Source organism: Sciurus carolinensis, chromosome X (genome assembly GCF_902686445.1).
Source record: "Sciurus carolinensis chromosome X, mSciCar1.2, whole genome shotgun sequence".
NCBI lineage: Eukaryota > Metazoa > Chordata > Mammalia > Rodentia > Sciuridae > Sciurus > Sciurus carolinensis.
In genome coordinates this window covers 14670759-14694272 of record NC_062232.1, presented here as the reverse complement: position 1 = coordinate 14694272, position 23514 = coordinate 14670759, and the positions used below count along the sequence as shown (strand labels likewise).

The 23514-nt window shown below is 38.6% G+C and overlaps 1 protein-coding gene across 2 annotated transcripts in view; it reads left to right on the top strand.

Annotated features, from left to right (window-relative positions):
• The window catches only part of Map3k15 (mitogen-activated protein kinase kinase kinase 15), a 119265-nt gene that overhangs the window by 55153 nt on the left and 40598 nt on the right, over nucleotides 1–23514 (top strand). For both annotated transcript variants that reach the window (XM_047535783.1, XM_047535782.1), the window contains exons 7-11: nucleotides 10533–10703; nucleotides 14972–15084; nucleotides 15315–15474; nucleotides 16966–17116; nucleotides 18517–18624. In XM_047535783.1, coding sequence (XP_047391739.1) covers nucleotides 10533–10703; nucleotides 14972–15084; nucleotides 15315–15474; nucleotides 16966–17116; nucleotides 18517–18624 — 703 coding nt within the window. The remainder of the gene's footprint in view (nucleotides 1–10532; nucleotides 10704–14971; nucleotides 15085–15314; nucleotides 15475–16965; nucleotides 17117–18516; nucleotides 18625–23514) is intronic.

Here is a 23514-nt window from a genome sequence, read left to right as displayed (position 1 = left end):
GATATGGTAGGGAGCAGATTACCTCTGTGGGAAACTAAGGTACTATTCTATCAGGGAACTTGGGAGACTCTATAGAGCATGCTTCAGTTGTCTCACCCGGGGAGAAGAAGCTGGGGACTTACCTGCTAACTCCCTTCTACCACTGGTTGCAGGTGACTCTGGAGGTTGGAGAATGGCAGGAGCCATAAGACCCATAAAGTCTGTGTGCCCAGAAAAGTACCAGTGGGATGTTCATGCCCTCAGTGTCTGCTACCTTTGCTTTTAACATTGGAGTTGGTGTTTGTATATCTTTAATGCCTTCTTGATCTCATCAACTGTTCTTCCTGAAATGCTAATTTCTGATGAACTTCTAAGTCTTTCTACTTTCTATTTGGTACAGAACCATGGGGGAGAATTTCATTTTAGTTCTCGTAGTGGTTTGTTCTGCTCTGTAGAAGACACCAGGAAACACCTGCAATTTATGCTTTCATGAGCTCTGTTTTTGAGAGGTATTGATGCCATAGTTGCTTGGCTACTCTATCAAAGATTTTTATTTGCTGAGATATATTTCTCTATTCAGAAATGTTTTAAGCCAGGTGCCGTAGCATGCACCTATAGTCCCAGCTACCTGAGAGGCTGAAGTGGGAAGATCACTTTGAGCCCAAGAGTCTGAGACCGACCTGGGCAAAATAGCAAGACTCTATCTCCAAAAGAAAAAAAAAAGTGATTTTATTTCTTTAAGTATATGATTGACCAGAAAAATTTTAGGAGCACATCTCTGAATTATGCACACATTGGGCTTCTCAGAGCAGCTTGAGAGAATCATTATATAGAGAAAATCCCCGCATTATCCCTCCTTTAAGAACAGATGGAAAATCTTGCCTCTCTCATTGATCCAAAGAAAACATCAATGCTAATCACCACAGGACCTCTATTAGGTGAGAAAATACTTATGATTAATTACGTGTTACCCATTCTTTTAGCAGTGATTTAGAGTAGGTCCCATAGAGTGATCTCAGATGACACACTATTATTTAACATCATTGCCATTTTTGTAGTTTTGAAAATAGCTGCCCTGCAAATCAGATGAAAGGAAGTTGTGACCAGTAACCAGCCCCTCAGGGAATTATTAACTGCATGCAGGAATACATAGAAAAGGACTTGGGTAACATGGAGAAACCAACTCTCCATGTTATGGTTATCTTGTGCATTTGGGAGTGAGGGAGGAGGCCCAATGGGTGAAGAGCTAGCTGCTTCTTAGGTGTTTAGGGGAAGGTGTGTTGGAAGGAGGTAGGCTCTAAAAAGTCACTTGGAATAAAACAGAAAACTTAAAGAAGTGCTTCTATGTTCTTCCGGGTAGGAGATCCTTGATTAGGCAGATCCTTTAAGAAATTTTGCAGAAGAGAAAGAGAAATGACTTAGTATGACCTGGCCCTACTCTACTCCTCCAGGTTTGCCATTCTCTAGCTACCCTCATCTGCTTTTAATCTGAAGAGTGGTAAGCTATTCACATCTGTAGATGTTTGCATATGTTGTTTGTCTTCTGTCAGGAATGCTCTTTCCTTCATTGCTTACCTGACTGTGATGATCATTCAGGGTCTAGTTTAAGTGTCCTTTTCTGAGAGAAGTAGCCATTGCAAAGAATACTGAACCTGAAAATGATAATTTCTGTCATTAATCATTCTCCTAGCATTTATGTTTTTGTGTTTACTTGGTTGATATCTATCATCCCTCCCACTAGACTGTAAGTCTGAAGAGGTAGGGGCCATGGTATATAATAGGCCAGATGGAATAAAACGTGAAACTTGAAGATTCTAGGTTCCTCCTGGTTCTTGGTTAGGCAGAGCCAGTGTGCCCAGTACCACTGTGCCACCCATATTGCAGGTACTCATTAAATATTTGTTGACAGGTAGATAAATGAATGACTAAATGGTAAACTGTGGTATAGAGTTGGAAGAGACCCATATAATGAGTGTCTGGGTGCTACAGTTAATTTCAGAGTTTGGCAGTAAAAGGCAAATCTATTTATTTGTATGTGAGTCTGCATAAAAAAATCTCAGTCATACATATGCAATATATACAGAAAAATATAAAAATATTATTGCTGATGATACCACCATCCAAAAATAACCATTGAGGTAGAATATGTCCCAGAGTAGGGGAATTCAGAAAAATGGGGGCCTGCACAGGCTAGGTCAAGGTCAGTGGTGATGGAAGTCTCCTTAGTGTGGGCCCCCAGGTGTCTGCCAAAAGGGGAGTTTGATGCAGACTCGTAGGGGAGTGACTCTTCCCTATGGAAGATAATGTTTTCTTAGTGTTTTGGGCTTGTATATTTGTAACTGCTATAATAAGCGGCCCCATAATTTCAGTGGCTTAACATAATGGAAGTATTTTATACTCCTGTAACATCCCAATGTGGGTATGTCCTACATAGTCAGTCTCTTCTTCAAGTGATTGCCTGAAGGCTCAGTCTCTCCATCTTGGTGCTCTGCCTTATACTCTTAGATTTCCTTTCAGCCTGGTAAGAAAAGGGAGAACATGATGAACTGCAAGATGTTTTACATATGTGCTTTGTAACAGTTTTATTGAAATATAATGTGCATATCATACAATTCATTCATTTAAAGTATTCAGGTCAAACATATTCACAGTTACACAATCATCACTAAAATCAATTTTAAAATATTTTTATCACCCCCCCCAAAATAAATCCCCATACCCATGTATCATTCATCCCCCCCACTGGTTTTCTTCAATTCCTCACCCTTTCCCTAAGCAAACGCTAATCTATTTTGGCAACCTGTTAATAGTTACTTACTTCCTATTCCCTCACCTCACTCTCTAGCCCTAGGAAACCACTAGTCTCTTTTCTATCTCTATGGCTTTGCCTATTGTTGGCATTTCCTATAAATGGAATCACCTTTTGTGTGTGTGTGTGTGTGTGTGTGTGTATATATATGGCTTCTTTGACATAGTATGTTTTCAACATTCATCTGTGTTGTAGTGTGTCCACACTTCATTTCTTTTAATTGTAGCATAACATTCTATTGTATGAATGGACCACATTTTCATTTATCAGTTCATCAGTTGGTGGACATTTGGGTTGTTTCTACTTTTAAAACATCCTGGGGAGGTTTATATGAGCCTGGTGAGGAAGTGATGTTCATTACTTCTTCACACGCTTCCACTGGTTCAAATTCAGTCTCATGGCCTCATCTAACTGCATTGGAGGTTGAGAAGTGAGGTCTGGCTGAGTTACCAGGAAAAAAAGGAAATGGGGTTTAGTGAATCTGCTATAACCCTCAGATAAGGAGTGGAGTAGAACTGGATCCATTGGTGTGGAGATCCCTGGTAGCATGTCACAGAGCAGGATCAAGAGTTGGAAAAAGGAATACTTTTAAACTCCTGCTGTCTTTCTGTAAGTGGGAAGACCAGTCCATGAGATGCCCAACTCCATTTCAGGGTCTGCCAGCTACCACAGAACCAGCTTTCGTAGATGGTGCTTTGTGATCCCAGGAGACTGGGGAAAGTTGGATTGATAGGAGCAGGATGATTTTGTAGTGCTTCTGCCCTAGGACCTATTGTAGAGTAGGAAAACAATTTCAGTTGTTATTTCTTTGACTGTGGCCATTGTTCATACAAAAACACAGATCACCTCACTTCTGTAAATATGAGGCATCTGGCCAGGAGAAACCATCTGCTTTCTTGTGGCAAGTGTGTTTCTATCAGGGTCCAGTAGGAAAAAGAATCTACATATTTAAAATTAAGGAAATTGAATGCAGAAAATTGGTTGCATAGGCCATGGAAGAACTGAGAAGCCAAATAGAAAACCAAGAGGCAACCCAGAAATTAGCAACAGTGGGAAACTGCTACCACCCCTTGGCTGGAGAGGTCCAAGAAAGAGGTGATGTTACCAGAATTCAGGTGCCAGAGTCACCTGGAACTATCATGAAGCCTGGTGGGAGCAGGGTCTACAGAAGTAATGTGGCTGCTGCTGGAGCTTCCCATAAACCACAAAAAGAGGAAGAAAGTAGTCTGGACTTTTCCTCCTTCCCATCCTCTAGTTACTTGTCTGCCAGAGCCTCCCACCAGCTGCTGTCAGCTGGTCATTGGCAGTGTGAAGTGTCCCTCCCAGGCATAGTACAGCAGGGAGAACCAGGAATGTATCCAGGGACAAAATGACTGTAAACTGTCTAGTGGGACATTAGCTTTCAGAAACATTGCTTGGTCTATGTATTTTTAAAGTCAGTTTTATTAAGGTAAGCTTTAATACAATAAAATGTAAAAGTATAAGCACAGGGTTTGATGAGTGAGGCCAAATAAATACATTCATGCAACTATCACCACCATTGAGAGAGAACTAGTTTATCCCACAAAGTTACTTTTCCCACCAGCCAGCACCAATTTGAATAATATTGGTTGACCTGGATTCAAGTTCTCTGCTCTTTTCTTTTGTAGTGTCCAAACTGGTATTATACCCATTTAGTGATTCTTTTTATATTTTTCCATTCTTCTTATATTTTTCTATTCTAGGTCTTGCATTTTGTATTTTATATTTTTCCATTTTAGGTCTCTTATTTTAGAGTTTTCATTTCTCTCATGAGCTACCTGCTGTCTTCCTCTCACACACATACTATATTTATAGAAACAATATAATAGTTACTTTCAGGTTCTTGTCTGCTTATTTCAATAAAGTCATCTCTAGGTATGTTCTTTTGATTATGTTTTATCTTGATAGTGGGTCACACTTTCTTGCTTCTCTCTGCAACTCATAATTTTATGATTTATTGTACATTTTAACTAAAAGAACTGGAGACTAAAATATGATTTTGTTTTGTTATTGTGAATATTGGAACCCTTTCATAGGCCTGGTGATTAGCATGCATGATTTTTTAAATGATTCTCTTAGAGAGTAGCTGGTTTGAGACTGGACTGCACTCTTAATTAGATTTAGCTCACCTGTGATTAGCTCAACCCCCAACCTTCTGTCCCTCTGCCACCTTTTCAGTCTCATCAATATTTGAGCTGTTTCTGATATCTTTGGATTCAGTTCTTGCAGGGCCTGCAGTCCAGGTGGTGTGACAGTGCATGTGATGACTTTCTTGTTTTGAGCATTTCCTTCACTGTGGTTTTCTTGGCAAAATTCAGGGGGTGAATATGGGGCAACAGCATTGTTAGGCCAAGTGATTTGTTTTTGCTTAGGGATGCTTCAGCTCGCATCCTGTCCCACCATCCCATGCTATTGTCTAAAGATGGGCTAATTTTCTCCTTGTCCTTACAAACCATCTCTTTCTAAAAAAGATTCTCTCTTCTAGTCATAAGTACCAAGAATAGACAAACAAATATGGAAGCTGTTGCAGCACTGGAATTCAGTACATCAAGGCTTCCTTCTCCTCAATATGATTGTTGTATTGTCTGGGTTTTTATTGTTATCACAGGAGTGAAAGCATTTCATATCTCCTGTATCCTAATTGGAAGGAATCACTTATAAGGTTTTTGGCAGTGATCCAAGACAAAGTTTATTCTAGAAAGGAGACTGGTCTGATGAGACATCTTGCTTGTTAATGCTCAGGACTGTCTTGAAAGAAAGGTGTATTGGAAGTGTGGTTCTCATGCTATGGACTTCCTCTTATGGACACACAGTAAAGAAAAGGTAGACAGAAAGACAGATGGTAAGTGGCAAGTCAATGTTCTGGCAGACCTGCAGCTCACCCTAATTCTGTGAGGTGAGCAAAGTCAAGCTTACTTTTCAGATGAAGAGCTGAGGCACTGAAAGGGAAAGGGACCTGCTCAAAATCCACATGGGTAGTAAATGGTGTAAAAATAACCAGGATCTAGCATTAGGTAATTCCCAGTTCAGTGTTCTGGTTTTATTCTGTGCATTTTGTTGCATAAATAATAGATGAATGTATTTACATAGTCTTATGAAAAGAAAAAAACCACTCAAAGCAGTTATTCCTCTTAACTCTAGTTTCTGATCCCACTCATATTCCAGAAGTAACCACTTTTGTCAGTTTGGTGTATGCCATTTCAGACAATTTGCTATGCACTTAATATGCAGTTAAACATGTTATACTGTAGGGGTTTTAAAACATAGGACCATATAGGAGGTATTCTGTTGTTATTCTTTTTCACTTAGCAGTCAATACTTGGAGATCTTTCCACATCAGTACATTTAGTTATGCTCAGTTTGTCATTTGAGCGTCTACTGTGTGGCAGATCCAGTTCTATGCACTGGCACAGAGCAATAAATAGAGCAGACCAAAAAAATAATCTCATCCTCTTGGAGCTTACATTCTGAAATGGGGAGAAATGATTTTTAAAAAGTAAAATTATTAAAACAGGCTAGGGTTATAGGGAAGACTGGTGAGCAGGGGAGGTTGCAATTTTAAGTTGGGTGCTTAGGAAAGGACATGGAGAAAAAGTCAGAAAACAGCAAGGGAACACAACATGTAAATATATGGGGGAAGAATAGTTCAAGTAGAGGGATGAGCATGTGGAAGAATAAGGAGGTTTGTGCAGCTGGGGCAGAGTCGGTGATGGGAAAGTGGATGGTAAAAGATGAGGTTGGAGAAATAACTGGGAGCCAGATCTTGTAAAGCCTTGTAAGCCATTGGGGAAAAAAAAATAGTGTTTGGTCTAAGACAGGAGCCACTAGAAAGTTTTGAGTAGAGAAGTGACCTGACCTGACTTAGAGTGGAGAGGATCACTCTGACTTCCAAGTTGAGGTTAGATTGTAAAGAGGTAAGGGTGGAAGCAGGAAACAATGGTGACTTGGACCAGGGTGGTAATTGTGGGAATCATGAGGAGTGGACCAGTTTGGGAGATGGTTTGAAATAAAAGCCAAATGCATCTGCTGATTGGATAAAGGGTGTTGGGGGAAAATCAATCATGGCTCTAAATTTTTTGATCTGAAAAGAAGGAAAAATGGACTGACTGCTCAATAAGATGGGGAAGGCCGTGAGAAGAGCAGGTTTGGTAGGATGATTAAGTGTTTGATTTTGTACGTGTTAAGTTTAACACGTACATATGCAGGGGAGATACTGAGAAGGCAGTCTGGAGTTTAGGGGAGAGGTGTGGGCTGGAGATAGAAAACTGGGAGTCATCAGAACACAGATGATTTAAAAAATCATGGCACTGGATTATAACACCAAAGGATTTGGTATAGTTACCAATAAAAGAAGGTCCAAGGAAATACTCCAATGTTAAAAGATTGGAGAGGTGAGCAGGAACCAAAAATTGAACTACAGGATTCAGCCCAATGCAGTGTCCTGCAAATCAAATGAAGAAGGTAGTCCAAAGAGAAAGGATTATACAGTTGTTAACTGCATGGGTTGATCAAACATATGTAGATCAAATGCATACATATTTCAAATAGGACAAGGACTGAGAATTGACCAGTGAATTTAACAATGATGAAGACATACTGAATTAGTGCAACATAAGAGATTCAGATTTATTTGGTTCAGGATGTACCCTGGACCCCAGAGGTTTTAAAGCTCCCCAGCCAAAGTTCAGACCCACTGTCATTTCTGTCTATTCATTGTGAAATGACCTTATTGCCAGAAACAGATGTTGCTGACTGATTAAACACAGGAGTCTTTATCTATAGGTTTGTTCTTGGATACCTTGGGATCTGAAAATGATAAGCAGATCTGAAAGCTGATTATTAACCACTAAAGCGATTAGCTGTTTAGCACCTGTCTTAAAAGTGGCTTTTAAGCTGAAAATCTCTTTGCTTTTCGTTTTTTTAGATGCTTGATTTTTGTTTTGTTTATACTCAAAAGATCTTTTGTTTTTGAGAAATGAGTAATTTCAAGTTAATGAAAAATGTTAAGGGAAATCTTGATATAACTTGTCAAAAAAAAAAAAAACTCAACCTGAACTCACATGAGTAATTAAGCCTTTAAGTTATACATTTTTTTCGAATCATGAGTATTTCAAACCCCCCCAAATTAGCTTATACCAAGTATAGAAATTTTTTACCTCTTTAGAATTTTAATCTTTTCCATATTCTTGACATAGACAGTATAAGTTATTTAAATTTAGTAAATTTGAATTGGGTTGGTATTGTTAGAGCTTCAAAAATTCATTATCATAGATGGGCTATGCAAAAAATGATCTAGTTTGCAGGCTTATTAAATTAGATTCTGTATAACAGAGGGAAGATCAAATATATAAAAACCAGGACCAAGGTAGAATATGTAAAAAGTCAGAGACAAAATAAAGGCTTAATTAGTGCAGGCTTCCAGAAATATTCCAAGTGTCTAGATTGGTCCTTCTAATCTAGATCAGATTGAGTCATGAGAGAATTAAGTCTTAATGATCTATCACAATGTATGAAATGAATGAATTTCTCTGTGTATCTTGAATGGGCTAGTCATGTACCATCCTTGGAGAATTGTGAAAATAGTCACTCAGATAATCAAATAATTTTCTTTCAGGTTTGATTCTATTGTGGAACCCTGGTTGAGAAAGACTATTTTAGGCACTAATCTGTCTTCGTGGATGATGCAGTAGGTTTTTAGGTTTTTGTTTTTGTTTTGATACCAGGAATTGAACCCCAAGGGCACTTAGCCCAACTCTTTTTAAAAATATTTTTATTTAGAGACAGGGTCTCATAAGTTGCTTAGGGCCTTGCTAAGTTGCTGAGGCTTGCTTTGAACTCCTGATCCTCCTGCCTCAACCTCCCAAGCTGCTGGAATTATAGGCATGTGTCACCACACCCAGCATGCAATAGTTTTTTGAGGTACATGTCCTCAGGGAAAAAAAGCATAAAAGAGCCTATTGTAAAATGACTAAGAGATCAAAAAGGATAATTTATTTACTAGAATAGTCATTAACAAAATATACATAGGATCACCTTATATAAATCCCAGCAGTGGTTTTCTGAACAGTTTAATGTGTATCCTTCCAGACTTTTGTCTATGTTCATAAATATATATGTAAATAGTATTTATTTCAAAGAAATGAATCATGCTTCTCATTTAGTTTAGCACTTTTTTCCCATGCGGTGTTATGGATGTTCTATATAATTACAAATGGATCTGACCCTTTATAAGAGTTGCATAGTATTCCATAGTTTGATTGTTATAAAATGTGTACAGCTACTTCTTTTGTTAATGAACATTTACATCTTCTCCATTTCATCACTTTTACAAGCAATGCCATAACAAACATATTTGTTCACAAAATTCTTGAAAAAATATTTTTATAGTACAGAGTCTGTAAGTGAAATTGTTGAGTCAGGATGGATGCCTTTTATGTTTTTAGTTTTTATTATGTAAAATTTTGAATATATTCAAAAGTAGGGAATAGTATAATTGTTTTAGGCAAGGTTCCCCATAGACACAGACTGATGGGATATATAGAGATATAAGAAGAGATTTATTTTGAAAATTGGCTCATGTGATTATAGAGACTGAGAAGTCCCATGATATTTGGTCTGCAAGCTAGAGACCCAGGAAAGCCAGTAATGTAATTCAGTCTGAGTCCAAAGACCTGAGAACTAGTGGAGCTGATGGTGTAGGTCCCAGAATCTGAAAGTCTAAGAACCAGGAGCTTCAGTGTCCCAAGGGCAGGAGAAGATGCATGTCCTAACTCAAGGAGAGAGAAAATTTACCCTTCCTCAGCCTTTTTTTTCTGTTTGGGTGCTCATCAGGTTGAATAGTCTCTGCCCACGTTGATGCGGGCGAGACTTCTTTACTTAGCCTACTGATTCAAATGTTAGTCTCTTCTAGAAAAACCATAACAGACATACCCAGAAAAAAATGTTTTACTAGCTATCTGGGCATCCATTAGCCTAGTCAAGTTGACATGTACAATTAACCATGATTATAATGAATCCCCATGTACCCCTGACACACTTGTATAATTATCACATTTGCATGATCAGTTTTGGTTCCCCTTCACCCCCCACTTCTTCATACTCCAACACTGGATTTATTATGAATCAGAGGCATACCATTTTACCTATAGATGTTTCTTCATATCTTTCTACAAGTCAAGGACACTTTTATAAAACAATCATTATTAAGGTGTCATAACTAAAAATCATCAAAAATTCCTCAATGTCAGTGTTCATACTTTCCCAATTGTTTCATTTACTTTTTTACAGTGAGTTTATTTGAATGATAATGCACATAGTCTAAATGTTGCATCCAGTTGATATGACTTTTATGTCTTTTTATTTTATCACTTTCCCCTTCTCTTATTTTGTCTTAGAATTTATTTGTTGAAGATAAGATCAAGTAGGGACTAAGTATACTTACATGAGATTTACTGGTACATATCCTAAGCAGTTGGTGCTTTTGAAGATGAAAACTGAAGTATTACTTAGAATCTTTTTCCTTTTGAAGTACCTCATCCTCACCTACAGTCTTCCAGCAGAATGAATGCATGTATACCCCTTGGTCTTTTTTTTCTCTTTCAAAATGTTTATTTCAAAACAATTGGGTATATAACTGTATGCTGTGTGTCAAAGACAGGTGAGTTGAAAATTTGGGTACCCCTTGGTTTTGATTGAGATGTTTGTGTTCTTATATATCTTTCAGGAGAAATAGTGCAGGTGACCGTGAGAAGGCTCTTCAGGTCATGCTCCAGGTTCTGCAGAGCTGTGACCACCCAGCTCCTGACATGTTCTGCCTGTGCGGGAGGATCTACAAGGATATCTTCTTGGATTCAGACTGTGAAGACGATGCCAGCCGAGACAGTGCCATTGAGTGGTAAATAGCATATGCAATTCTGCAAAAAACCAAATCACATACGCCAAACATCTAGGCCTTTTCCCTGTGTGCATATGTGTGTCCATCCGCTGGCAGTGAAAAAACCTTGCTATAAATGTGGTCTTGGAATTTCCAGATTCCCTCTTCTGAGAGAAAACCATAAAAACAGAGTTTTCTGTTGATAACACACTTCCTATAAGTTCACTCATTTATGAGGCAGGAAGAAGGTTCAACATACTGCTTCCCAGGTACCCCTTCTAGAATCTTTTTTTAACCTTTATTTTATTTATTTGTTTTTATGTGGTGCTGAGGATTGAACCCAGTGCCACACTAGTGCTAGGCAAGTGCTTTACCACTGAGCTATAACCCCAGCCCACCTTCCAGAATCTTGTCCACCCCATCAAGGCATTATCTTCCCAGTGAACTGTTCAATATTTATTTATTCAACAAATATGCATCAAGGGCTTACATTGTGCCAGAAATTTTCTAGATGGTGGGGATGTGGAATGCAGACACAGCAGACATGAATCCCTGCCCTCAGGCACCTTTCTGTTGAGGGAAGTCAGACAAGTAAACAAGGCAAAAGATGTTAGCTGATGGCAAGGGTTATGGGGGAAAGTTAAGCAGGGAAAAGAAAAGGAAGGTTGAGAGGGTAGTCTGTAAAATAGGGTGGATAGTGAAGGTAAGTAAAAATGGTAAGGTGGGAGGGAGTGGGCTTTGCAGATAACTGGAGATACGTGAGGTGGAGGGAATAGCGTGGGCAAAGACTCCAAGGAGGAAGCATGCTAGACACACTCATGGATGGTGAGGAGTAAGCAGAGGAACAGTAGCAGGAAATAGGAGAGAAGGAAGATCCTTTTACTCAGAATAGGAAGGGACATAATTGGAGGGTTCTGGACGGAAGAGTGACAAGATTTTGACTCCATTTTTTTTTCCAGTACTGAGGATTAAACCCAGAGACACTTTTCTACTGAGCTATATCCCCAGCTCTTTTTACTTTTTAATTTTGAGACAGGGTCTCACTAAGTTGCCCAGGCTGACCTGGAACTTGTGATTCTCCTTCCTTAGCCTCCTGAGTTGCTGGATTATAGGCATATGGGTTTCTTGGGCAGTTCCTCTACTGGCTTGGCATGGGCTCATCCTTAAAGTTGCAGTCAGCTAGAGAGTCAGCCAGATCTAGAAGACCCAAGATTGCCCCACACACATTTGGAACCAGAGTTGATTATTGGTGGTATGCCTCAGTTCTCCACTATGTGCTTCTAATCCTGGTAGATCAGCTTTCTCACCTGGTAGGCTATGTTCTAAGAGAGTGAAAGTTGGAAGTTGCAAAGCTTCTTTGGGGCTTAAGTTCAGGAACTCCCATGAAGTCACTTCTGTCACATGCCACTAATCAAAGCAAATCACATGACCTACCCAAATGAAAAGAAAGCTCTGTCCTCTGCTGCTGCTCTCCATCCACACACACTTCTCAGGCAATCCCAGCCACTGCTATACCTTGGGACCCTTAGCTGGAGATCCCAAGCCCAACCTCTCACCTAAGCTATGGCCCTACATAGTCCACTCTTTGCCCACCTGTTCTACCTCAGAATGGTGCTTATATTTGAGTCCACATGTTGAAAGCTAAAACAACCTTCTCTCCACAAGATAGGGCTTCCAATGTCTTGCTTTCTGACTAGCATTCTTTACCAGTCTAGGCCTAAACTTTTGGTTAGTGTTTGATTCCTTTCACTCACCTATGTCCCCATATATTCACTTCCCATTTTGAGCCCTTCTGTGAATCTGCCCTTACTCTACCAAACCTTTCCCATCACTATCACTCTTGGTCACTGTCATTTTTTACTTTATTATCAGAAATGTTCTAACAGTATTCCACATAGGCTCCCTGCTTGGTGTCTCTTCAGTCTATCCTTCATAGATTTACAGCTTGCTCTTCCTAAAGCTCAAAAACTTACCATGGATCCCCACTCCCTATTACATAAAAGTTCAGATGCTTAGATTGTCATTCTAGATGCTCTGAAAACTTTTTCCAACCCACTTCTGGCCCTGTTTCCCACTACCAGGTATATGTTCAACTGACCTGAACTTCCTTAGGAGCTCCCCAAGCTCTGTCTCTCCTCTTGTCCTTTTCTGTGACAGGGGTTTCCTTTCCTAATCACTGCCATGACATTTCTAGCTGTCTTTGTGCTATATCTCCAGTATCTACATGTGTGTGTTTTCAGCAAATTCCTCTAGATTTGGATTTGTGTGATTTTAGGATCCTTAGCACATTCTTGTATTTCACTAGTTGGGTATGGATTTTATTTCCTCCATCATAGTGGAGGTTCTTGGAAGGCAGAGACCTTATTTTATTCTTATTTAATCCTCAGTTGTGCCTAATGCACTGTATGATACAGAGTCACTCAGCACTTTGATGGGAAGCTAATGTTTGGTAGAGCTAAAACAGTAAGCTGGGTTCCCATTTTGGTGGCTAAGAATTCAACCCCCAATCAGGAAATCACTGCCTATACCTCCTTCAGAAAAGTCAGAGGAGTTTTTTCTCCACCTACTTCAGCAAGAAGTGGTGGTAGGTATAGGAACAAATGCAGCTTAGTCTTCTGATCAGGGCATGTGTGCTCAGGATAAGACCCTGGCGGTCATCTAACCCAAGCCCTCAAGTGTGGATGGGAAGCATGTGGCCCAGGGAGTTGGGTGGCTGGTCCAAAGTCATGGGGCTGGCTCAAGATGATAGGACTGGTTAGTGGCAAATCAGGGACTTCAGTCCTGATGGAGTCCAAATAATCTCTGCCTCTGAGGAAGGCCTGTTTTAATTTGGGAGAAGGAAACCTCTCTGCTTTCTTCTTTTTTTTTTTTAATATTAATTTTAGGAATTCTTTTTTTAATACCATCCCTTTATTTTATTTACTTATTTATTTTTATGTGGTGCTGAGGATCGAACCCAGTGCCTCACATGTGCTAGGCAAGCACTTTACCACTGAGCCACAAACCCAGCCCATCTGCTTTCTTCTTAATTAACTTTTTTTGAAATGCTTTTTTTTTTTTTTTTGAAGCAGAGTCTCATTAAGTTGCTGAGGCTGGCCTTGAACTTGCAATCCTACCTTCTGAGTGGCTGGGTGCATAGGTGTACACCACCACACCCATCTCAGTATAACTTTTAATTGTAAAAGAAAATTTTTAAAAAGTCAAACTTAGTAGGATGTAGAATTTTACATTCCCAAGATACGGGGACGAAAAAGGTTGGAATTTTGTTGACCGGGATAGAAAGGACTTTCTTGGTGTCCTCTGCTTGGTCTGAAGTTACTTGTATTATTCTCTAAAGTTCATAAAGCCATATTTTAACTGATATAAATGATAATTTCTCCCTTTAAGAAGTAATATTTTATTGATGAATTCTCTTGTTGATTGATAAAATTACCCCTGGTTTAGAAGTCCTTAGTATTAACAGTGCCACTTAAAGATATTTTTGTGTTATTAAATCATTGATCAAATGATATTTTCCTGATCATAGTAGTCATACTTGCTCATGGAAAAGAAACTCTTTATATGTAGAAAAGAGTAAGATTTGTGCTATTACAAATAAATCTGCTATGAAAGTTTGTGCAAAAAGAAAAGAATGAAGAGAGTTAAAATGGAACTGTTAACTTTTTTGGATAAAAATAGTATTCCTAGTTTTGCATCTTGTTCCTTATTCTAATGTGATAGAGCCTTGCCGCTTCCATCCCTTTATGTTGGTGCTCTGATAACCATTTGGGATCCAGGATTCTGGCATCATGGCTTCATATGTGAAAAAATAATTCCATGTTGTGATTAAAATAAAACAAGCAAGTGGCATATAGAGAAATAGCCTATGATTGATGCTATTTTGATGTCATAAAATATTAAATGTACAACTGGAGTCATACTTTAAAAAGAAGATTTGAACATCAAATTGTGCTCAACTTTTGGGGATAGGATTATAATAGATTTTAAATTTCTTGTGTATACTTTAAAGTGACTTCCCTGTTTGTTATGATCATTGTGGCTTTCATTACAAAAACATAAAGTCTTTTGAAGAAAATTTCAAACTCCCTAGTGTAAATTATTGCACTGCTATTACAACATTTTGAAATAGTCATTGGAGAGCTGCATGTTCATTAAGGTGAAGGAGAGAACTATGAAACAACAAAGTAATAAATTTTTTCATAAGAAGGTAGTTTATATCATTATCTATACATTTTTGTTTTAATAGAATAAGATGATATAATAAGGATTTTGTGCTTCTATAATTATAGGTATCGCAAGGGATTTGAACTGCAGTCATCTCTTTATTCGGGAATTAACCTTGCAGTTTTGCTGATCGTTGCTGGACAACAATTTGAAACTTCCATGGAACTAAGGAAAATAGGTAAAGCTGTTTATTGTTGCAGATGTTGATGCTTCAGTTATATAAGTTTAGCATTAAAAATTATGTTCAAGTAACTAGCAATACATTTCAAAAGGAACAGTTACTACCTGACAGCACATCTGGGACATAGTAACCAAAGTAAAATGTCCACTTGTCCTCTGCTCAATGTGTGTGATGTGACAGAAACTAGAAAGATTTTTTTATAACTATTAAAAATTCAAATTCTGAAGGTGTTCGACTGAACAGTTTGTTGGGAAGAAAAGGGAGCTTGGAGAAAATGAACAACTATTGGGATGTTGGCCAGTTCTTCACTGTCAGCATGTTGGCCAGTGATGTTGGGAAGGCTGTGCAGGCAGCAGAGAGGCTGTTCAAGCTGAAACCTCCAGTCTGGTAAGACCAGCCTGTCATCACCCTTCTTAATATCTGATTCACTAGAAGGACTCACAGAACTCAGAAATGCTGTTATACTCAGTTATGGTTTTCTACAACGAGAGAATATAGATTAAATCAGCAAAGGCAAAAGTCACAAGGGGAGACCATGTGCAAGCTTCCAGTGGAATCATATGGGCCATGCTTAATTCTCCCAGCCGCAATATGAGACTGCATACATGAAGTATTGCCAGCCAGGAAAACTGAGTCTTGATGTGCAGGATTTTTATTGAAGGTGAAATCATGTAGCATGGAACGTCCATGTGATTGGTCTTAAGACCTCAGTCTCCAACCCCTCCAGTATTCAAACTCATACAGTCAGTGGCCCAGGGCCTCCACCATGACTCATATTTTTAGCAAAAACTGTGTGGCATGGCCCAAGGCTTCAGGGAAACAGGCAGAATACTCCAAGGGCTTAGAGGTAATGCCTCAGTATTCAATCAAAAGCCCGATCTTTTTTTGGAATATGTAGAATTTGGGCGATTGAGGCCTAGTGGGTACCCAAGCAAATCAGTTGGAGTCTAGTTGGCCTGCATTTCCAGGATAGTTCCAGACCTTATCCTCAAAGAGCAAATTAATACTATGATACTTTCAGCTGAACCATCCCCATTTAGTACTTTGTGAAATATAGTTACTGTCACTGCCTGATCACCATATTTCAAAAAGGTCAATTTGCCTGAGGACAGCAAAGGTACGGGCAGGGCAAGACTTCATAACATCAAAATCTACCTGATCAGATTCTAATTTTTAAAAAAAATGAGTTTCAGATTGATGATTGCTAGTGGTAAAGACGAGGATGGGAATGGGAGAGAAGTAAGCATACCTATTAGAGGGCAACATGAGGGGTCCTTGTGGTGATGGAAATCTTCTCTACCTTGACCATTAATGGCAACATCCTGGTTGTGATACTCAATGGCAAGATGTTGCCATTGAGGTAAACTGGGTCAAGAATATATGGGTTATCTCTGTAATATTTTTTACAACTTCACCTAAATCTAAAATTAAAAGTTTAATTAAAAACAAAAGACAGTGGGTTTGCTCTTTTGTAATTACTTTGACTTAAGAGTTACTTGCTTTTTTTTTTAACATGAGGTACTTTGCAGCAAAAGCCAGAAAGCCTGCTAGCTGAAACAGTTTTGCTTTTTGTTGTTTGAGAGTTATAGCATACTTTCCAGTCACTGTGCCTTGGATGCTATGTACTAAAATTGAGGTTTAGGCCAATGTTGGTAACAAGCCATGTTTTATGATTTTGTTGGGCTGACTTATTTCGCCTTTTATTTGGGCTTCTTTTAATTAGTTATGTGGCTGCCAAATGATTGTATGTGAAGCACTGTGACAGAATATGAATTTAAGTAAATAAAACTTTTGGGAAGATACTTTTAAAGGTAGTGGACTTGAATTCAGTTCTTTAGGAATCTCATTTATGGGGTTTTGTGATTTTTTTTTTTCCAGGTACTTGCGATCATTAGTTCAGAACTTGTTATTAATTAGACGCTTCAAGAAACCCATTATTGAACATTCCCCTAGGCAAGAGCGGCTTACCTTTTGGTTAGATCTAATTTTTGAAGCAACAAATGAAGTTACTAATGGACTCAGATTTCCAGTAAGTTATGCTAAATTCACTTTTTTTTCTTCCTTCCTACCTTTTCCTGATGCTGGGGATGGAACCGTGGGCCTTGCACATGCTAGGCAAGTTCCCTACCACTGAGCTATACCCCCAGACTCAAGTTCACTTTATAAGATAGACAAAAGAAACTTGGGATTATTATTATCTAATTATTGAATACTCTAAAAGGAGGAAAACTGTAATTTCAAATGTTAGAATAACTGCCAATCCTATGCAAAATCACCAAGTGATAGATCAACTCCCTGGGGAAAAGTTGGCTATATCCTCTCAAATAGTGGTTTTCAACTGAGAGTAAGTATGTCCCCAAGGGACATTTGGTAATGTCTGGAGATGTTTTTGGTTGTCACAAGTAGGGGAGGAGGTTGTACTACTGGTTACCAGCTTGCTAGAGACCAGAGAGGCTGCTACTTATTCTACAATAGTTCTAACAGTGGAAAAATGGAATTTAAAACTGTCTTCTATTAAGCTTTGGTTTGCCTCCAATGCCACTGATTAATATTTAAAACTTTATTGAAAACTCAGAATTGCTTTTAGCTTTTGTTTCAATTCTATAGCCATTTATAAAGGTTCATAAGTAATATATTTAAGTGTCCTAGAAATTGCACTTCAATAATTGTTTCATATTTATGCCATGAGATTTTGTGAACATGTTTTTAAGAATTTCATTAAGCATCTAATAAAAGATGGAGTTGTTGGAAATGATTGTGGTAACTATTTTGTTCCTGTGTAATACATTTTAAAATCTTCTTTTAATTATGAAATATTTCAGATCTGAAAGGTACAAACCAGTAATGAAATGGAAACTTGTGGAAGCTCTTTTTGGGTTTAATTGTCTTAAATATATTGCTTTATTTTTTTTGAAGATTTATTCCTTCTCTTCGTCTCTCTCTCTCCCCACTTCTTCACCTGACACCTTTTCTCTCCCTTTCTCCTCTTACCACCCCTTTACTCTCTTAACCAAATAATACCTTACGAATGAAAATGTTACTCACTTTTCATCTCTTCACACTGTTATAGACTTGGGACCTGCCATCCATCCCATCTATTTTCTTATTTCTCTCAAAAACTGCAACCTCCTCCCTTTTACTTGTCACCTCCTCAGACAGGTCTTTCTTGGCTGCTATGTCTGAAGAAGTACCCCTCTCCCTTCTGCCTTATTCCATTTGGGACACTACATGACATTAGATTACATACCCTATCTGGTGCTCTGCCACCCCATGGAATCACAGCCGTGCTATATACCCTTGGCTCCTTGAGCCATACTTGGCATAGTTGGTCTTTAATGAATATTTATTGAGTATAAATCTTCCACTTCCTCTCTAGGTAGGGTCACCTGTTTTAGATTCATATGTCTTACAAGAGTCTTCTTATCTTAGGTTCTGGTGATAGAACCAACCAAAGTCTACCAGCCTTCTTATGTTTCTATCAACAATGAAGCTGAGGAGAGAACAGTTTCTTTATGGCACGTATCACCCACAGAAATGGTAAGGGGAAAAGTCACAAACAGCTCTCTTTCTTCTCTATTATTTAATCAAAGATTCAATTTTCAAATAGGAAGAGTCTGTGTGGTACAATTGGAAAGAATAGTTCACCCATGTTCAACTTCTAAATTATAGAACTGTATGAGAAGGTATAATCACAGATGAAAGAAAAGAAGCAGATTTTTCCATTTTTATATATTGTGGGGGAGCATATGTGGGTATATAAGTGGGCATGTGTGTGTTTATATGTAATATTTTCAAATATATGACAAATACAGGTTTTTGAATAGTTAAATCATAAGGAAGTAGATAGGGCATATGCAGAGAAAATCCCTCCATGTTTCTCAAACCTTGCTCCCATTTCTATCCCCACTTGGGTGGATAACCCTTATCTTTTCTCTAAACTCACTTATATGTGTATAATGTACATATATTATATGAGTTTTATTTACAGAGGCACTTTACATTATGGTGTGACCATACAGCATATACTTATTGCTTTGAAACTTTTTAAACTTATACAAACATCATGGGCAGTTTTTCAGGTAGCACGCACAGATCTGATTCTTTAAGTGTCATATTCCCTATGGTTTCATGTCATATGGTGTATTTCCTGGTCTAGATGAACCTAACATTATTTCATCTCATTCTTAGTAGTGCATATTTAGGTCCCCCATGTTTCACTCTTCTGATGGTATACTAGTGTGCATCCCATGCTCATGGGAGCTTTCCAGGAGCCGAGATTTTCTAGAAATGGACTTGCTGAACCCAAGGGTACATGTATTTAAAACTTTGATCATTGCTATCAAATTTATACCATTCTGGTTTGTACTCATACCAATAGTACAGAGATTACAGAAATGCTGAACTGGGCTTGATGTTTGTGGTAATGGTGATATTTTCATCTCTTTATCTAAAGTACTTCAGTTTGTTCTTTCATAAATTTTGCATTTAATAAAGAAACATAGCACCTTTGACAAATGCTTTAGATAGATTTATTTGCTGTGCGTGTGTTTCCATGGAGTGTGAGAAGACTTCTGCCATTAACTTGGCAAAGAGGATTATTTTTCTTCCTGGAAGCAAGAGTATGAATGCTAATGTTATAATAAGGTAAAAATAAATAATATCTTCACAAATAAATTGCAACATTGTACAATAAGCCGAGGCTTGATTCATATTAGAAACTCCTTATCAGAGGTATTCATGATATCTCAAGTGAAGGCCAATAACCTTGTCTAATATTTAACATTAGAATAATCCTCTCATCATTGAAAATAGTCAGCAGCCATTAGTGAGGATGGGCTGCCATAATGTGCTTGTGTTTTTATTCTTCATGCCGTACATTAAATATCTGAGTACAAAAGAAGCATATATTTTCCTCTTTGGATATTTTTTTCTTCTCTTTTATGGGATACTAGGGATTGAATCCAGGGGTGCTCTACCATTGACCTGCATCCCCAGCCCTTTTGTATTTTGAGATAGGGCCTTGCTCACTGGGGCTGGCCTCAAATTTGTGATCCTCCTGCCTCAGTCTTTCTTGAGTCATTGGGATTACAGGCATGCAACCACCAAGCCTGGCTTCTTTGGGTATTATTATTATTATTAGTAGTAGTAGTAGTAATAGGGATTGAACTCAGGGGCACTTAACCACTGAGCCACATCCCCGTCCCTTTTTTAATTTTGAGATAGGGTCTCACTGAGTTGCTGAAGCTGGCTTTGAACTCATGATCCTTCTGCCTCAGCCTCAGGTGTGTGCCATTGTGCCCAGCTTCTTTGGGTATTTTTAAAGACCTGTTATTGAAGTTGAGCCTCCCTAATCCAAAACCTTGAAATTCTCCAAAGTCTGAAGCTTTTTTAATGTCAGTGTTCAGAAAGTCTCAGGTCAGAGAACATTTCCCATTTCAGATTTTCAGATCAGGGATGCTCAACCAGTAAAATCTATGCAAATATTCCAAAATCTGAAATGCTTCTGGTCTCAAGCATTTCAAATAAGGGATATTCAGTCTGTATAACATACATGTGAAAACTACATAAATCAGGGACTGGGGTTGTAGCTCAGTGGTAGAGAGCACTTGCCTATCACTTGTGAGGCATTGGGTTCGATCCTCAGCACCACGTAAAATTAAGTGAACAAAATAAAGCCATTGTGTCCATCTACAACTAAAAATATTTTTAAAAATACATAAATCATAAATGCACAGCTTGATAGAGTTTTTACAAAGTGAACACACCTCAGTAGCAAATGCAGATCAAGAAACTGAATATCAGTAGCCCCTGCTCCTGCTCTTTGTGCAGCCCTCCAAGTACCATCTCCATGAAGCACCCTTTTCTCAGTTCAGAAAATCCTCTACCAGACAACAACCTTACTTATTTTCTTTGTGTTATTGATACCACTGTCATAAAAGAGAATTTCCAAAATTGGGGTCTTGTAATCTCACTATTTCTTTGATATAGATGTAAAATACCTGATATTTTGACAAATAGTTGTAGAAAAAATTGATGCTGTTAAAGTGACTCTTTGTACTTATAAAGCCAAATGGTTTTGATTTCATAAAATTCTACCAACTCAGCCTACCTCATTTGAAACCTACAATGATTGCTGGCTCTTAATAGAAATTTTCCATTGGTACATATAATATCTCTCTGGTTGTAAATGTTTTGCTTTGCATATAGTCTGTAATAAGAAATGGAAAAGAATTATATACATAGCAAATGTTAGTTTTCCTTGACTGATGAAATGTTTTCCACAAGTGCTTCTAGTTGTTAGAGGAAATGTCTGAGAGAAATATAAATTGCCTTTTGCTTTGAGAGGAATCCTTTGCATTTGCCTTCATTTACAAGTTTGAAATTGTACAGATTGTGAAAAGCAAGCAGATTTTCCTAGAGTGAGATGACATTTTTTCTATACAGTGTTGCATTTTTTTTCCTGGTGGGTTACATGTGGATGATAAAAAGAGAACACATACATATATACAACTCTATGTACCATTGCTTTTAAATTAGATTAAGTTCCTGGTTTATTAGCCATGAATTCAGAAATTCACTGGGAGCAAGAAGGCAGCAATATGCTAGTAAATGTTGAATAGCCAACATTTGGGGATGCGGGCTAATTTTTAGTGTTTATTGATTCCTGTCATGTAAATACTACCAGTGATCAATTTTAAGCAACCTCAGGCCAACAAAATGGATTTTCCTGTTTAGTGTTTTTTTTTTTACAGTTGTGATGTATTCATATTGTAGCCTATGGTTTTTTAGACATTCCTTCTAAGGCTTAGCCTTGTACAGTTTAAGGGCAAGAAATGGTAATGAAGTAAGGGGATAGAATTGGGCTTTTTTAAAGGGTACTTTGGAGTTTTCTGGGAAGATGGTGAAGTAGAGGAGGCAGCTTTCCAAGTTACTCCGTGGCATGAGACCAAGGTAGTGGATACACAGCTTTTTAACAAGGTGGGCAAAAGAGGGATTTCACTGGGATTTGATACTGGACACTCAGGACAGCTTGGGAGACTCAGAAGGTTAGATACAATAAAATAAAGAAGAAAACCCTCACCTACAGTGGCTGCAGGAGCCATTTCACTGTGGGCAAAGGAAAGGGGACTAGAGGAAGTGGCATTTCAGGTGATGCTGTGGTGTGTCTTGGTGCAGAGAAATCTGAGATCAAAAACACTGCCTGAACTTACCAGAACTGAGAGGTGGCAAACCGTGCAAATCCTTGACAAGCACAATTGGGTGTTAAATAAGCCAGTGCAGGCAGTATTCTGACCTGGCAGGGAGCGTGGAACCAGGAGCCACCTTGGAATGAGCACGCCCACTGTGACATCAGTGGGACTCGGGAGATCCGGAAACACACACACACACACACACAGTATCCCAGCAGCTGCCTAGCAAGGGATCTAGGCAGTGTGTGGCATAACATAAGAGAAATGGGCTTGGAATGGACCGTACCTAGGGGGACTTAAGTTGTAAGGGCAAAGGGGAGCCTTTGTGTTGGTGGTTCACATGCTGGTCTGGAAGTCAGAACAGGCAGGGCATGAATACACTCAGGAACTACACCTGGGAAAATTCAACTCCTAGGCAAAAGTGAGTGTAGGTTCAGTCCCCCTGTTCCATGATTGGATTTCTTGGGAAGCACCTGAGAACCAAACCCATGGAAGCAATCAAGCTAAAGTCTAGGCCTAGGGGCAGGTCAACCTAGTCTCTCTAAAGAAGGCATCTTTAAACCTAGCCAGATAAGACCTAAAGACCAAATAGATCTCAGCACCACTGGGCAGATCTCCCCTCACAGAAAGCACTGCAGAAGCAGTACCCTGGGAGTGTGCAGATCCAGTATGAAAGGTCAAAATGCAAACTGATTGTAAAAGCTTAACCCATCCCACCTCATGCTGGTGAGAAGGGAAATTGAGTCTTATATCAAACAGCTTCAATCTTAGGCCACTCCAACTAGTAACTTGGCAACACAATAACAGGAAGGGGTTAACATCCCCATCCCTTGTTCTTTCTATCAGTACTTTACACAAGAATAATTGGTAAGAAAGACTATTGGACGTAGACATTGACTACCCATTCAGGTCAAATATTTTGACTACTTGAGTGGAGAAGGTCCTTTCTAGTTTATACCAAGATACTGGATATTTTTTACATACACATATTTTTAAATGATTTTTTTCCTTATTTCTTCTATGTGTGGGTGTGCATGCCCCAAATGTCAGTGCCCCCAATTACATGGAAGAAGCACTCCATGACATTAAATTCCACATAGACCCCAACACAGTAATACTGGGGGATTTCAACACAACCTTATCACCAATAGATAGGTCATCAAAACAAAAATCAACAAAGATATCTCTAACCTAAACAACACTATAAATCAAACGGACCTAACAGACATCTACAGAA